General features: G+C 44.0%; 1 protein-coding gene across 2 annotated transcripts in view; it reads left to right on the forward strand.

Moving 5' to 3' along the window:
- The window catches only part of LOC146790011 (LITAF domain-containing protein-like), a 305,563-nt gene extending 292,016 nt beyond the window's left edge, over positions 1–13,547 (forward strand). For both annotated transcript variants that reach the window (XM_085628328.1, XM_085628327.1), the window contains exon 6: positions 12,946–13,547. In XM_085628328.1, the coding sequence (XP_085484454.1) occupies positions 12,946–13,054 (109 nt within the window). In that variant the 3' untranslated portion in view covers positions 13,055–13,547. The remainder of the gene's footprint in view (positions 1–12,945) is intronic.
- The last annotated feature ends 244 nt before the right edge of the window (positions 13,548–13,791 follow it).

The following is a 13,791-nucleotide window of genomic DNA, read 5'->3' on the forward strand; positions in this document are numbered from 1 at the left end:
ACTTCACACTTGCGCTCAGTTGTTCTAGGTTTAGTTATATTTATATATCCCTCAAATTAAGTAAACACAATATATTCATCTGAAAACATTGCAAAAATAATTCAAAGAGAACATAGGCCTAAACAGACCTTGAGTAACCTGCATTAGGAAACCTTTACTTTGGTACACTCTAGGGACCAGAGGGGAGGATAAAACTAGCTTTTTGTAAACAGGCCTTTAAATCCTGTTCTTATCTTGTCACATTTGATGTGCACTCAAAGACAGAGGTCCACTGTCAAGCTGTGTCTTTGAGGAAGCAACCGCTTCTTTTTTTCTCATTGCAGAATAACTTGTCTGGGATTACTTAGACCTATATAGGAATTCTTTTGGTGGATTTTTCTTCTATTTTGTTCTAAAGGGAGGAAATAATAATTTTCCAGTGTACACTGTATACCTTGCTAAAAAGCAAGGTGACTTTTCATATTTTTGAGGGGAGGAGAGTGTGAAATGCTTTTTTTCAAAATCTGAAACATTCTTCCCCGGAGCAAACACAAAGTACAATGGAACTGGCCCCGGAGGTCTTGGAGTGCTTTACCCGAGCACCAGTTAAATGTACCAGTTCATATGCATTTTTTACAGGCATGTGGAAATTTGGGGGCATATCATCAAGTACCGGCGATAATTATCGCTAAGCGCACTTAGCGTTAGGATAATTATCGCCGGGTAACGTGGAATTTTATTGCTGAGATAGCGTGCTATTAGCAACGCTTATCTCAAAAGCGATAAAATTCCATGCGCTAACTGCCAAATGTGAGATTATCACTGGAAATCCAGTGATAATCTCACAAAGTTTGTCGATAGCTTGTTGATAGGGCAAGGCAGACTTAGCCATGAAATCCACCTTACATAGGATATCATGGCTAAGTCAGTCTTGAAGCAGGCATAAGGAAAGTAGCGATAACCGAGGTTATCGCTACTTTGCTTGTCGCTCTGCAGGTTAGCGTGCCCATTGATAATTGGAGAAATGTCACTTAGCGACATTTCTCCAGTTATGTCAGGGCAGGAATGCCCACTTTGCATCTCATTAGAGATGCAAAGATGGGCGTTGGGGGAAAGGACGATAATGCAAGGATTCATGCGATAGCGTGACCTTGCTGATTAGGCGATAAAATTATCGCTGCTTTTTGTCCGAAAACGGACGCAAAAGCGGCGATAATTTTATATCGCCTCCTTGATGATATACCCCTAAGTGATGTGCTCAGAATCACATGATGGTTTTTGGATGCAGCATCCTAGATTACTCAATGAAGGTATTTCAATTGATTTACTGGCCAAAAGTGCAACAAAAGGGCTGCAAAATTGTGTACACAATAAAGCAATGCACCGCTCCCTCTCCCCATTCCCTCCCCCTTCCCCTCTGGAGCAACCCTAAAGACAAGGGGCTGCTGAAAGCGCCAACCAAGGTAAAGTACTGCACATTCAATGGGGGGAGGCACTCAGAGGCAGGAGCAACAGGCTCTAACATTGCCCAGCTCACCTGAATACAGCGTAGCACTCTCAGACCAGGAGGTCCAGCACACATCCAGAAGTGACACGGGGAGAGCATGCCAGATGGGGACGACTACCCCAGGCTCCCCCCAGGGATCCTGATGACTGACCTGCGAAAGGAGAGTGTCAAAGGAGGCACTAAGAGTACGCCCTCTTAGTAGGGTGCCTTTCATGTGCAGATAGATGGCAGCCGCATTTCTCTTTGCATCAGATTGGGCAACCCTGGGGTGAAGCGCTGCCGGACCCCACCTAAATGAAGTGATGCACTCTCAGACTACGAGACATGGCACACGCTGAGTGCAGCTGCATTCCTCTGTGCACTAGATTAGACAATCTTGGGCTAAAGCACTTTGTCGAAATCTTGTTTGTTAGTATTTTTCCGTTTATATTTATAAATGCAGATAAAGGAAAAAAAGTTTTCCGTCTGCATTTATATGTAAAAATCCGTTTAAACGGAAAACCGGGAGCCTTATTTATAATACAGTGAGCTACCACCACCACTGCCAGCCTTTCCTAACCAGTGGGGACAGTGTCCACAAGGAGATGCATTTTAGGTGCCTCTCCAGGCCACAGAGCCTGGCTTTAAATCTTAACCAGCTTTACATATAACAATCACTGTCTGAACTGGGGCAAAAAAATCAAACCATCCAGCGACCTAGGGGCTTTGCTTCATGCTTGCACCACGCAATGTGTACATGCACGACACAAAGCTCTCAGCCATATTTATGAAGCCACACAAAGCCACTGTGTTTGGCTTTGAATCTCTTCACAGATATGAAGTAATGCAGCGCAAATTGCTGCATTGCCTTACTCTGACCCAGTGAGGCATTCCATGGGTGTTGCAGTGGGTGTTCTCATGCAACTCCTATAGTTTTTTACACATTCCCAGATTTACAATGGCTTGCAAACCTGAGAATGCGTCAAAATCTTGCGCCTCCCCAGGTGAGGCGTAACGAGGTGAAATATTTTTATTTCTCCACATATTTCTCCTCGTTTCTACCTCATTCCGCAGCACACATAGGAAGAGGAAAACACCTCTATTGATTGTTTTTGTGCAGGAAGGAGCCCCTTCCTGCACAAAAACAATCCTGCCTGTAACGCAGGAAACCTTGCACAATGTGCAAAGGTGCCTTCATCAGCGCTAGGCTGCCAAAAAGGCACCAGTGCAGGGGGAAAGAACAGGAATGCACCTATTTGGATAAATACAGTGCATTCCTTCCCTGCAAGGTAACTTGCTGCACTGCCCTGCACAATTCCAGTAAATATGCCCCCCAGAGCAGAAAGGGAACTCCCGGCAGGGAGCATGCTCACCATCCACGCAAGGGAAAATTTCCATTTCAAAAGTGTACTTCCGAGTCTGGTCGGCACATCACCTTTTGCAGCCAAGTACACCATGGTAATGTCAGAATCTTGCAGACTAATTTCCCTTCCTCCACTTTTCACTATGACAAAACCCTGAGCCATGTGATAGGGCAGGGATGGACTAGAAGAGCTGGTCAGCACAACTTGAAAACTCAGCTGACTAGTAAGACTGCAAAAACATATCCATGTTCAACAGAGACCTCGCACCCCAGCACCCAGATACCCCCAGGGGCAACAGTGCCGTGCTCCACAAATGCTGACTGATTGATTGATTGATGTATATATATAGATAAAAGACGAAATGCCTCGCTTCCTATTTGTCCAAGTCTTTCCTATCCATAGTTATTGTCTCCCTCTCATGTTCCCTCAGTATTGCAGCATTTATTCAGTCTTTCATTGAACAGTTGCAATCAGTAGCGGCTGCTACCGAATGGGGGTGGTGAGGCAGGGACAGAAGAGGGGTGGAACAAAAGCGTGAGGAAACAAAAAAATTAAAAAATCAGTTACCTTAATACAACCAGCCGCCACCTCTCCTCTGGCCTCTCTGCAGCAGGAAGCACACAGCCTCCCAGAATCCCCTGGCCAATCACGACGCTGCCTTACAGCAGCGTTGGGATTGGTCCGAGCGCTGTGGTTTGATGCTCAGATGGGGACTGGGAGGCTGGGCATGTGCTCCACCCAGTACAATATAGCCTGTAGAGAACATGCAAAGTGCGCATGATGGTTTGGCCTGTTCAAGACGGCCGGCCACACCGTGATGCGCACTTAAGGTTCAGCCACCACTTCTCCTCCCTGTGACGGATGGGGGAGCCCAGCTCTGCCCCACCCTAACAACCTGGCTTCAACTGCAAGTTGGATACAAAAAATAAAATGATAATAACTAAATGTTTTTTGTATTGAGCTTGAAGTTGAAGCATTGGGGTGACACTCCTCTGTCTTAATGGAGGAGCCGCCACTTGCTGTGATCCCCCAGCAGTGTATAACTCTTTTCCCAGTCATCCCTGTAGATATAGGCCATGGCACGAGACATACTGCAGGGTTTTGATGCACACTCCCTATGGGAGAAGAGGTAGTCAATCCTCAGATCTCCTCTGTGGTATTTACCTCAACCCCTTGAAATATTTGACAGTTTCTACCAAATGCTGTCCACAGAGAAATAATCCTGCCTCATACACCTAGTAGTTAGTGTGCATCTCCCTCATCCTACAACTGAATAGCTTTGCCCCATAATATTGCTGAGTCTGGCTCTTCCTCCCACAGTGGCTGATGTGTCTTCCTAGTGACCACTCTGATGTTGAGTCTCCATCTCCAATCTCACTACGAGCGAGAATATTTCTCCTGATTCACCTCCTAGAAATGTAGCTCCTTAATGTCCTTGGTACAGTAATATCTTTGTCTACTGATAGAAGAATTACAGGATGGCTTCAAGTGCTATCTGTAGCTACCCCCTATGTTGGGTGTCTCCCTACAGTACCCCAGTACCCCAGAGTCTTGATTCTCAGTGTCTTCCTTTACAGAGTTCTTTCTGGGTTCTGATTCAATAGTATAAGGTAATTAACTAAGCACTCCTTTCCAAGGTAATGCACCTCTCCCTCCTGTTATTCTGTCTTTCGCAATGGACTAGTCCTAGTTTGAATGGAGAAGTCTTGTTAGGCCTAGTCCGGCATACAGGGGCATGCACAAGTGCAGTTTACAGGTAAACCACATTAAAGCCTGTACTACTGTCTTTGGCAATTCAATTCTTCAATTATTATTATTATTGTTATTATTACAAACATTTGTAGACGCATGGCTACCCGAAGGCATCCCAGCTCAAGCATTATCGCCCAGACAACAACTAGGTGGCATATGGTGCGGAAGTTTGGGACAGTCAGGTTTTAAGAAGCTTTCGAGGGGATATGTTGAGTCACTGAACGAATATGGTGGAGAGGGAGGGAGTTCAAGACTTTGGCAGCATTGTTAGAAAAGGAACGGCCTCCACATCTTTCCCTTTTGATTTTAGGAAATGAGTCTAGAATTAGGTCGGAGGAGCGAAGATTTTTACCGGGAAGGTGGAAAGAGATAAGAGAATTATTAATCGGGTGCCCATTCTCCCAAAGTGTCTTGTGAGCCATACTCAGAGATTCAAACTTTATTCTCTTGATGATGGGTAGCAGGTGTAAGAGTTCAGTGCGGACTTAACATACTGCTTTTTGGGAATACTGAGAGGCGTCGGAGCTGCACAGTTCTGAACCACCTGTAGTTTCCTTGTGGTTTATTTGGGGGCCCCAGGGTAAAAGGAATTTCCATAATCCAGGCAGGAAAGGATCAAAGCCTGGACCATAAGTCTCCTCATAACGACAGGGAGCAGAGGTAAGACTTTACGGAGCATCCTGAAAATGCCACTACAGGTTGCTGCCAGCTGGACTGCTTGAGTTTGAGGGATTTGTCCAGCCACATACCTAAGCTTTTGATCTTTGTCTTGGGGGGGCAGAGCCAAGACAGTTTGGTTATGCCAATCCCAGGTCTATGCTAGTGGTGTTGCCCAAAATCATATGCTCAGGTTTGTCTCCGATGAGTTTGAGACAGGAATGTTCCATCCATTCTGCCACTTTCTTTAAGCAGGGTTCAAGGCAGGAAGGGAAATTCTGGGAGTGATTCAAGGAAAAGACCAGTTGGGTATCACCAGCATATATGACAATGTTAATCCCGAATGGCCGAACAATCTCGGTGAGAGGTCTCAAATAAACATTGACTAGTATGGGGCTCAATAACGAGCCCTGAGGTACTGCGCAGCTGAGCGGCAGGCTCTTGGAGAAGTTACTTCCTTCAAAAACATGAGGTTTCTGCCTTCTAAGAAGGACAATAACCGGGTAATAGCAACTCCTGAGACTCCGATGCTTCTATGTCTGTTTAGCAAGGTATTGTGATTCACAGTATCGAAGGCGGAACTCCGATTCAATTAAATTCTTTATTCGATTATTGAAAACAAATGATCATAAAAGATACAAAACCAGCATGGTTAAAAAGTTCCAATAAAAAACACAAGAGATAAAAAGCATTAACATCACAGTTTATCTTAAAAAAATAGAAAAGTCATTACATAGACATACATGTATAAAAAGAAGAGCAAATCAGCATCCGATGTTCAAAACAAAAAAAAAAATAAGTAAACATGCACAAGTAAGTCTCAGCATAGGATATGGCCATCAGATGTGCAAAGAGCAAAACATATATAAACAATCATACTCCATTGAGTCTAAGGATAACAAATGGCCAACAAACAATTTTTACGTTTGCGGATAGCTGACTTTAGAAAACAACCCACTTAAAAACAGATTTTAGGGTTCGTTAGTTGGCGAAGAAAATACATAGCTGGTTTGTACTGAGTAAATCCACACAATTTAAGACTGGATCTAAAAAACTTTTTTGTTAAATGCTCATAATATTTACAGAAGAAGAAAAAGTGCTCCATGGTTTGAACTGAGTTCTTGTCACATGGACACACGAGGATAGAAGCATTGTCGAATTGGCTTAAGGGAAACAAAGCATTGACCTGATAGGAATTTAGCCAAGAGGGACCTTACCCAAGATAGTTGTGGCTCAATGAGAGGCTATAACCCCTCTCTTTCTAGCAAGGATGGCCTTCTTTTAATCAGTGAGGCAGGCCACCAAATGAGTCCTGTCCCTGAAGATAGCTTTGATATTTGCAAGCAGTCGCCTACACTCATCATTAAACCAGGAAAGGCCTGGATGTGCCCTATTAGATGCACGGCAGGTTAAAAGGTTTTTAATACTGCAGTGCAGAGATGTAAATACGAGTGTGATGGAGCTTCAGGGGCAGTCTGGAACCAGGAGAGATTCCATATAGAGTGAGAGGTTAGATTGTATTACCAGATTACAAAAGCTAGGATACTCAATACCACACCACCTAATTCTCAATCCCTGATCGTGTGCCTCAATGTCTGAGGCTGAATAGCTTATGGTGGTGTTCAGAGGCATGGGAAAGTTGAGAATAAGCTTAATGGGGTTGTGGTCACTATAGGCGCTGGGGGCCATGTTAATTGATTGTATGAACTTGCACCTCAAGGGAGTGGTAAATATTTAGTCTGTGGTAGTGCCAACGGCCTCTATGTGTAAAGGTGGCGACGCATCTGTCCAGAAACGCCAATAGTTCCATCGCATTCACCAATCCAAAGTCTAAGACATAGTTAAAGAGCCTAGCGCCCCTAGTTTCTGTGGCCCCAGGGTCATAGTGGGGCTTAAATACTTGAAACAACTGGATCACAGTGTTATTGGTCACCAATTTGGCATTAAAATTGCCCCCATTCCTGATGCTAAATCTGTTAGCTAGGGAAATAAACCTGCTGCACAAGCAATTTCCAACAAAACAACAGGTCCTCTAAGTTACAGATGTTGCCTTGGTTGCCTACAGCATTGTGGGAGTTAACTGGCAGGAAGTACAAGCTGTTGGGTTGCGCCAACAAAGGAATCTGGATCCCTGTATGTGTGACAGGCACAGGGAAAGCCCTAAAGCTGCATGTAGGATGAATAAATATCATCAGCCCCCCACTAGCTCAACCTCTGTTCCCTGGAATGGCTGGGACACAACTTTTCAGAAAACATTCCCATGTTATGTGTTCTGTACACCTAGGGCATCATTAAGATGCCATCTTGATGTAAAAAGGGACCGCCCGCCATAAGTGCGGCGGTCCCGTGGGGGTGATTAGGATGCGCCCGCCACACTGGTGGGCGCATCCTGCATTCTTAACATTGCGGCGGGCAGTGCTTTCAGCAACACCCGCCGCAATGCCAAAAATGCATGCTGTGCATATGCATGCACAACATGGCAGGCACCGCGCGGTGCCTGCCATGTTGTGCATGCACATGCAGGGGGGTACCATAGGTACCCCCCATGTGCCCCCCCAACATCCTGGGGGCCCGCAACCGGCCCCCAACTTCAAAATCCACATGCCTTTCTGTGGTGGCGTTAAAGACTGCCTCCCGCCTGCATCTTGATATGGATGGCGGTGTCTATCAGACACCGCCACCATATTAAACCCTTTTCCGCCCGGTCGACTCGTCGACCGGGTGGAAAAGCGCCGGACGGTCTTCCTGTCCGCCGCGGTACCCCCCCGCCATACTAATATGGTGTGGGGGAAATGGGTGGCGGGCGGGGAAGGATGTAGTGTGGATTGCCACCACCATGCGGGCGGTGGCGATCCGCCCTACATCCTAATGGACCCCCAAGTTTCTTGCAGTAGGAAAAAATAATTTTTGGGGACACAATCAACCCTGACACTATTATTCAATTTGGCCAATAGCCCAGATACATTCCAGCAGACTAGGCTTTGTGAATATCTAGCGTGGTAGCCACCATGTATTTTGGGGAGGTGGTAATATGTAGTGAGGAAAAGGTTTGGGCGCCTTCAGGAGACTCCATTGATACAACAGGGGTGTAATTCAGGGGGGAAATTGGAAGAGCTTCCAAACACAGTTGATTGGATTACCCCTCCTCCCTGGCCTTGCCAATGCATGTTTAAATTAGCTAATGAATTTTCCACCTATGGCACATCTATTGTATAAATAACAGCGACAACTAAGTCTGATCTTGTTTGTACCATTTGGACTCGGTGAATGGTACATGAATAACCGGGTTTAGCTGTTGCACCAAATTAATGTATCTGTTTTCACTGGTGAAGGAACTAAAAAAATCCTCATTCAAAGGATCTAATTTGGGTTCATGTTTTTTGCGTGACCGCTTTGGTGCATCTCAGTGCACTGACTGGGTGAAAAATATTCGAGAGAAGGTGCTGGACAGTAAACATATTTAATTTACTATTCCCACTTTAGAATCTTTCATTTCCCTCATGTTGCATAAAGACAATATATTTTATTGATCAATTCATGTTTGTAAGAAACGGACACATAGGTTAATATAAATAAGCGATAAGTGGAGTAAAACATTTGTATTGCAATAAGTTTGATTTTTTTGTATCGGTCATTTTTCAAAATGCCAACATATGAACCACTTTTAAATCCATTAAAACTAGGGAAATGAAAACAAGTGAGTGTCAACATCATAAACACCAAATGTAGACTTTATAAAAAAAATGAAATTCGGTAACGTTAATGCATGGAGATTGATAAGTAATTAGAATGTACTATGTACCAAAATCCGAGGGCCTGATTAACAAAGGTTAATCAAAGGTTAAGGTTACACTTTTATGTAAGTTTATGATTAGTATCTTTACTGCTGCCTTTCTTTTTATGTGCGGAGTCTCCTTCACGAGAGCGGAGACTCTAAACATACTACCCGTAAACTTCCTTTGTAAATTAAAAAAAATCATAAACTTACACAAACGTGTATGTTCGCCTTTGTGAATCAGGCCCCATGTTTCTAGCCCTGGACATAGACTTAATACATCAAAGAATTCTAAGAGTGGTAGTTTGATTCTTTCAGTTGAGTCAATGTGACTCCCAAACTTGACAAAATGAGTTGTAGAAAGAAAGCTAAGAACTGATTCCATAGTAGTTGATGCACCTGTTCAAACCTGACAACTCTACGCTGAGAGGAAATTAGTCTTCAAGAGAGGACACTATATGCACCCTTATGCATCAAGCCAAAATCCAGTCGGTAAAATACCGATTCCTTATTAGCTCCCGGTATTAAGTAAAAAATACCCAATCCCAATGCATCAACCCAAAAGCAGAAATCGGTATTTAAGGAATCCTTAAATAGCGATTCTTTAAATAGGGATTCCTTAAATACCGATTCCTTAAATAGCTCTTGCATTTAAGGAATCCCAAAGTGAGATTCCTTAAATGCAATGCATCAAAGTTAAAAAATTAGCGATTTCGCTAATAAGGGGAGCAAATTACCATGAAGATGAACTGCATGGTAATTTGCAAAAACTTTGAAAAATGCACTTTTGTGCATTTTTCAAAGTGTCATGTTGCGCACACACATGCCCTTAGAGCATGTGTGTGTGCAACATATGTGCACATATCATTTTCAGGGGTGCAACAGGGTGTCCTTTTGACACCCTGGCACCCATGAAAGTGCTCCAGCTATTAGCGATTCGGTAATACCGAATCGCTAATACAGAATGGCTTTACATTCATTCCTATGGGCCTCCAAGCCCATAGGAATGAATGGGTAGGTATTCCTTATTACCGATTCGGTATTACCGATTCGGTAATAAGGAATGTTAAGGAATCGCTATTTGAATAGCGATTCCTACATGCATAGCCTTTTGCTATTCCTTATTAGCGATTCCTTATTTTTCGCTAATAAGGAATCGCAAATGCTAATGTTGATGCATATGCCCCATGGTTACCTATTAGCGATCTTTCCAAAGAGGGTAAGGTTTTGATTTGAGCGGACATTTTTCATCAACCAGTGGACGTTATTTCTCAAAGCAGAGGCCACGGACGCGCCACTCACCCCTTCCCTATTTCAAATGTGATTTTCCCTTAAAAGGGCTACAAATTAAGCCTGAAGCAACTTTGCATTCATCTATCCAGTGGTTGCCAGAGAAAAGGCCTAAAGTTTAAACCCGCTGAATTTAGCCTTCCTTCCATAATCCATCCATCTCTCTGCTTGTTGTCCCACTCGTACTTCATGGGTGCCTGGATATATGTTATCTGTGATGGAATGTGTGTGGCATGTGTGCATGTGTGTGTGTGTATGTGATATCTCCGTGCTGTGTGTTTGTGTGGACAGGAACCTCTGTGTTCCTGGGTACCTTTCTTTCACTTGGTCTGATTTCTTGGATAGCTTATGGCCATTCTGGTGTGAGTGATTGGGTACTTGTATGGCATTAGCCTGTGCAAAGGACGCTGCATGCCTGCATCAACCGATGTAGCTAGGTGTGTGTGTTAGCTTGTGGGGCAACCAAATGGATCCAAGAGACTGGGACGCTACTCGTCCTGCCCTGGGTTTTCCTTTTAAATACATCTTCGAACATTAGTCAGAATTGTTAATGTGAAGGAAATTATTATTATATTAGACGAGTATTGGAAGCATGCAGCATCTTTTCTAGAAAATGTCAGAGCATGGAGGTGTGCCAAATCTGGCAGAGCAGCGCCCCGACATTTTCAAAACATGGGGATGCGCCATATTTACTACAATATGGTGCACCCCTGTGTTTTCCCTAGCGCTGGTGCTAAACTTAGCTGCCTAGCGCCAACGCAGGCACCATCACACCATAGTGTAAGGGAGCCTGCGTTGAAGGGAATGATTGTTAATGTGCAGGAAGGGACACCTTCCTGCACATAAACCAGGAAGGGACACCTTCCGGCACATAAACAATCAGTTATGGCTATTTGTTACTTCTATTTCTGCTGCATTCTGCAGCACACATAGAAGTAGAAAATAAGCATTATTTAATGATTGTTTATGTGCAGGAACAGACATCTCCCTGCACATCAACAATCATCAATGGCATTTTGCACTTTCGATGTGTGCTGCAGAATTCGGCACACATAGAAAAGCAAAAACGAAGAGAAATAAAAGCATTTCTCCTCGTGCGTCATTACAATGCCTGCTCTTGCATCGTGTTAGTTTTTGGTGCTGCCACAGATTTACACCTCCCTGTAAATCTGGGGCAGTGTCAAAAAGCAATGGGTGTTGCGGTGGAATGCACACAGCAACACCCATTGCATGCCCCTTTGCAGCAGAGGACTGCGGCGGAAAGGGGCATATTTACAAGGTGGCGTTAGGCCACGCTAAGTAGCTTCGCGGAACCTTGTAAGTATTGAAAAGGGTGCTACGCCACCGGAGTGTAAAAAAAAAGTGATGCTTGACTCCCCGGTGGCTATAGGGGCTTGTAAATATGTCCCATGCTGTTCTGACGACATGAAGCCATCTAGTCACCCTATCTGTGTGTGCATAGATGCATGCAGGTGTGTTATCTGTCTGTTCGTCTGTTCATCACTGTGTGCAAAAGAAGCTATTGGTGTGTTCTGTGGGTGTCTCTGTCTCTTGGTCTGTGTATATGGATATCTGTACTTGAGTTGGTCTACATGTCCCTAGAACCCTGCTGGTATGTTGTGTCTGCATGTGTACAACATGTATATGAGCAAAAAAGTATAAGCATCTAGGGGCAAATTTACAAGCCCCTTGTGACACTTTTACACCGCCGTTTTGTCACTTTGGTGAGGCAGAAGCGGTGTAAACAATGTGCCAAATTGCGCCACATTTACAACGTGACACATCTAGAGAGATGCATCACGTTGTAAAGCCCTGCAACACATTATACCTGCGTCAGGTAAAATGTATGCAGGGTGGGCGCTCCGATGCAAGAAAACCTTGTAAAAGTGATCCAGTGAAAGCGACAAGATTTTACTGCGCCACTTCTACAACGCCACTGCATCAAAACCTTACGCCTGCTTGAAGTAGGCGTAAGGAGTGACGCAGCACAATAGGTATCGGCCTTCCTGAGCATTGCTGGAGTTGCGTCGTGCTTGTGACACGACTCCAGCAATGTGTTACCTTTGCGCCAACAGATGCGTGACACAACTATCAATCCTTGCACCATGGTGCGCCGCATTGTAAATGCGACGCATCCATGGTGGCGCAAGGTTTTTTTTGCGTGATGCAAGTAAACGGACTATGATGCAGAGATGCATGAGTTTCTTGTAAATCTGCCCCCTAGTGTCTGTAAAATGTGAATGAGAGTTTAAAAGACTAAGTGCCATATTGTCAAGAATGGCGATACACCAGAACCTGGGCTTCTATTGGAATTCACAAGGGCATATTACCAAGCCCCTTATGGCCGCTTTAGCGGCAGTTTCCTGCCGCTAAAGCGGCGATAATGTTATCGCCATTCTTGATAATATGGCCCTAAAGCTACGAAGCTTGTTGACCAAAAGCCCTTCAATGTGTTTGCATTATGTATGAATTTTTTAGAAAAACAGCAATATGGTGAGGCAGCGAACGCTGTCTTAAAGGCCAGACTGACAAAAAACGTACAGCCTCTGCAGTGCTGCGATGAGCAGAATTGACCCGATCACGCCACAGCCTGAAGTACGCATGTTCAGGTGTCCGCTTCTCACGGTTCTTCTCTGTTTCAGGTGCTGGCTGGGGTGCTGCCTTATTCCCTTCTGCGTTGATTCCTGCAAGGATGTTGACCACTTTTGCCCAAACTGCAACCATCATGTTTACAAGTTCAAACGGATGTAACACAGACTTGTTCGTGTGCCACAAAAACCGAATCCGTGCCTTTGAGTTTACCAAAAATGCCACAATGCGTAGTACCTTACATGTTTAAATCTATAACGCAATGATTATGCTTTCAGATTTTTTTATAACAATTGACCAAAGTTGTAAATATGTTTCAAATCAGGGTTACTTGAATAACCCTTGCAGTCAGAATTGGGATGGTGTAGAAAATGTTGCCTGCTTAAGCACTTGCACACCATGATGTTATTGTTCGTGGGCCTCTCCTAGCTAAATAATTGTACTCTTTGTGAACATTTGTAACTTACGATTTCCTATTCTTCTTCAAGGAACATAACTGTGAGTTTACACTCTGGTCTCCCTAGATGCAAAATGCTGGGCAGCGGAATACATCAATGTAGCATGCATAGAAAGCAAACATTTTATGTTTATAAAGTGTCAGATGCAAAAAGAAAGATTTTAAATCATTTAAATAAATCTAATGATGAAAAGTTTACTCTAGAAGTCGCATTTCTTTCTGTCTACGTTTATTGCTAAATTGCTAATGTTAATATCATGTAGCAATTGTAATCACAATTTGGGTTGGTTGACATTCCCACCTATTTATGTGGTAGATCGACACACAACCTTATGCCCACTGCAGGGCACCTCTTGTAGAACAAATGGAATAGAACATGCAGGTAGTTGAAACCTAAGGTAATGCTGTAGAGATCCTGCAATGTGATATCCCACCCTCCAGA

The sequence above is a fragment of the Triturus cristatus genome, chromosome 10, assembly GCF_964204655.1.
Source record: "Triturus cristatus chromosome 10, aTriCri1.1, whole genome shotgun sequence".
Lineage (NCBI taxonomy): Eukaryota > Metazoa > Chordata > Amphibia > Caudata > Salamandridae > Triturus > Triturus cristatus.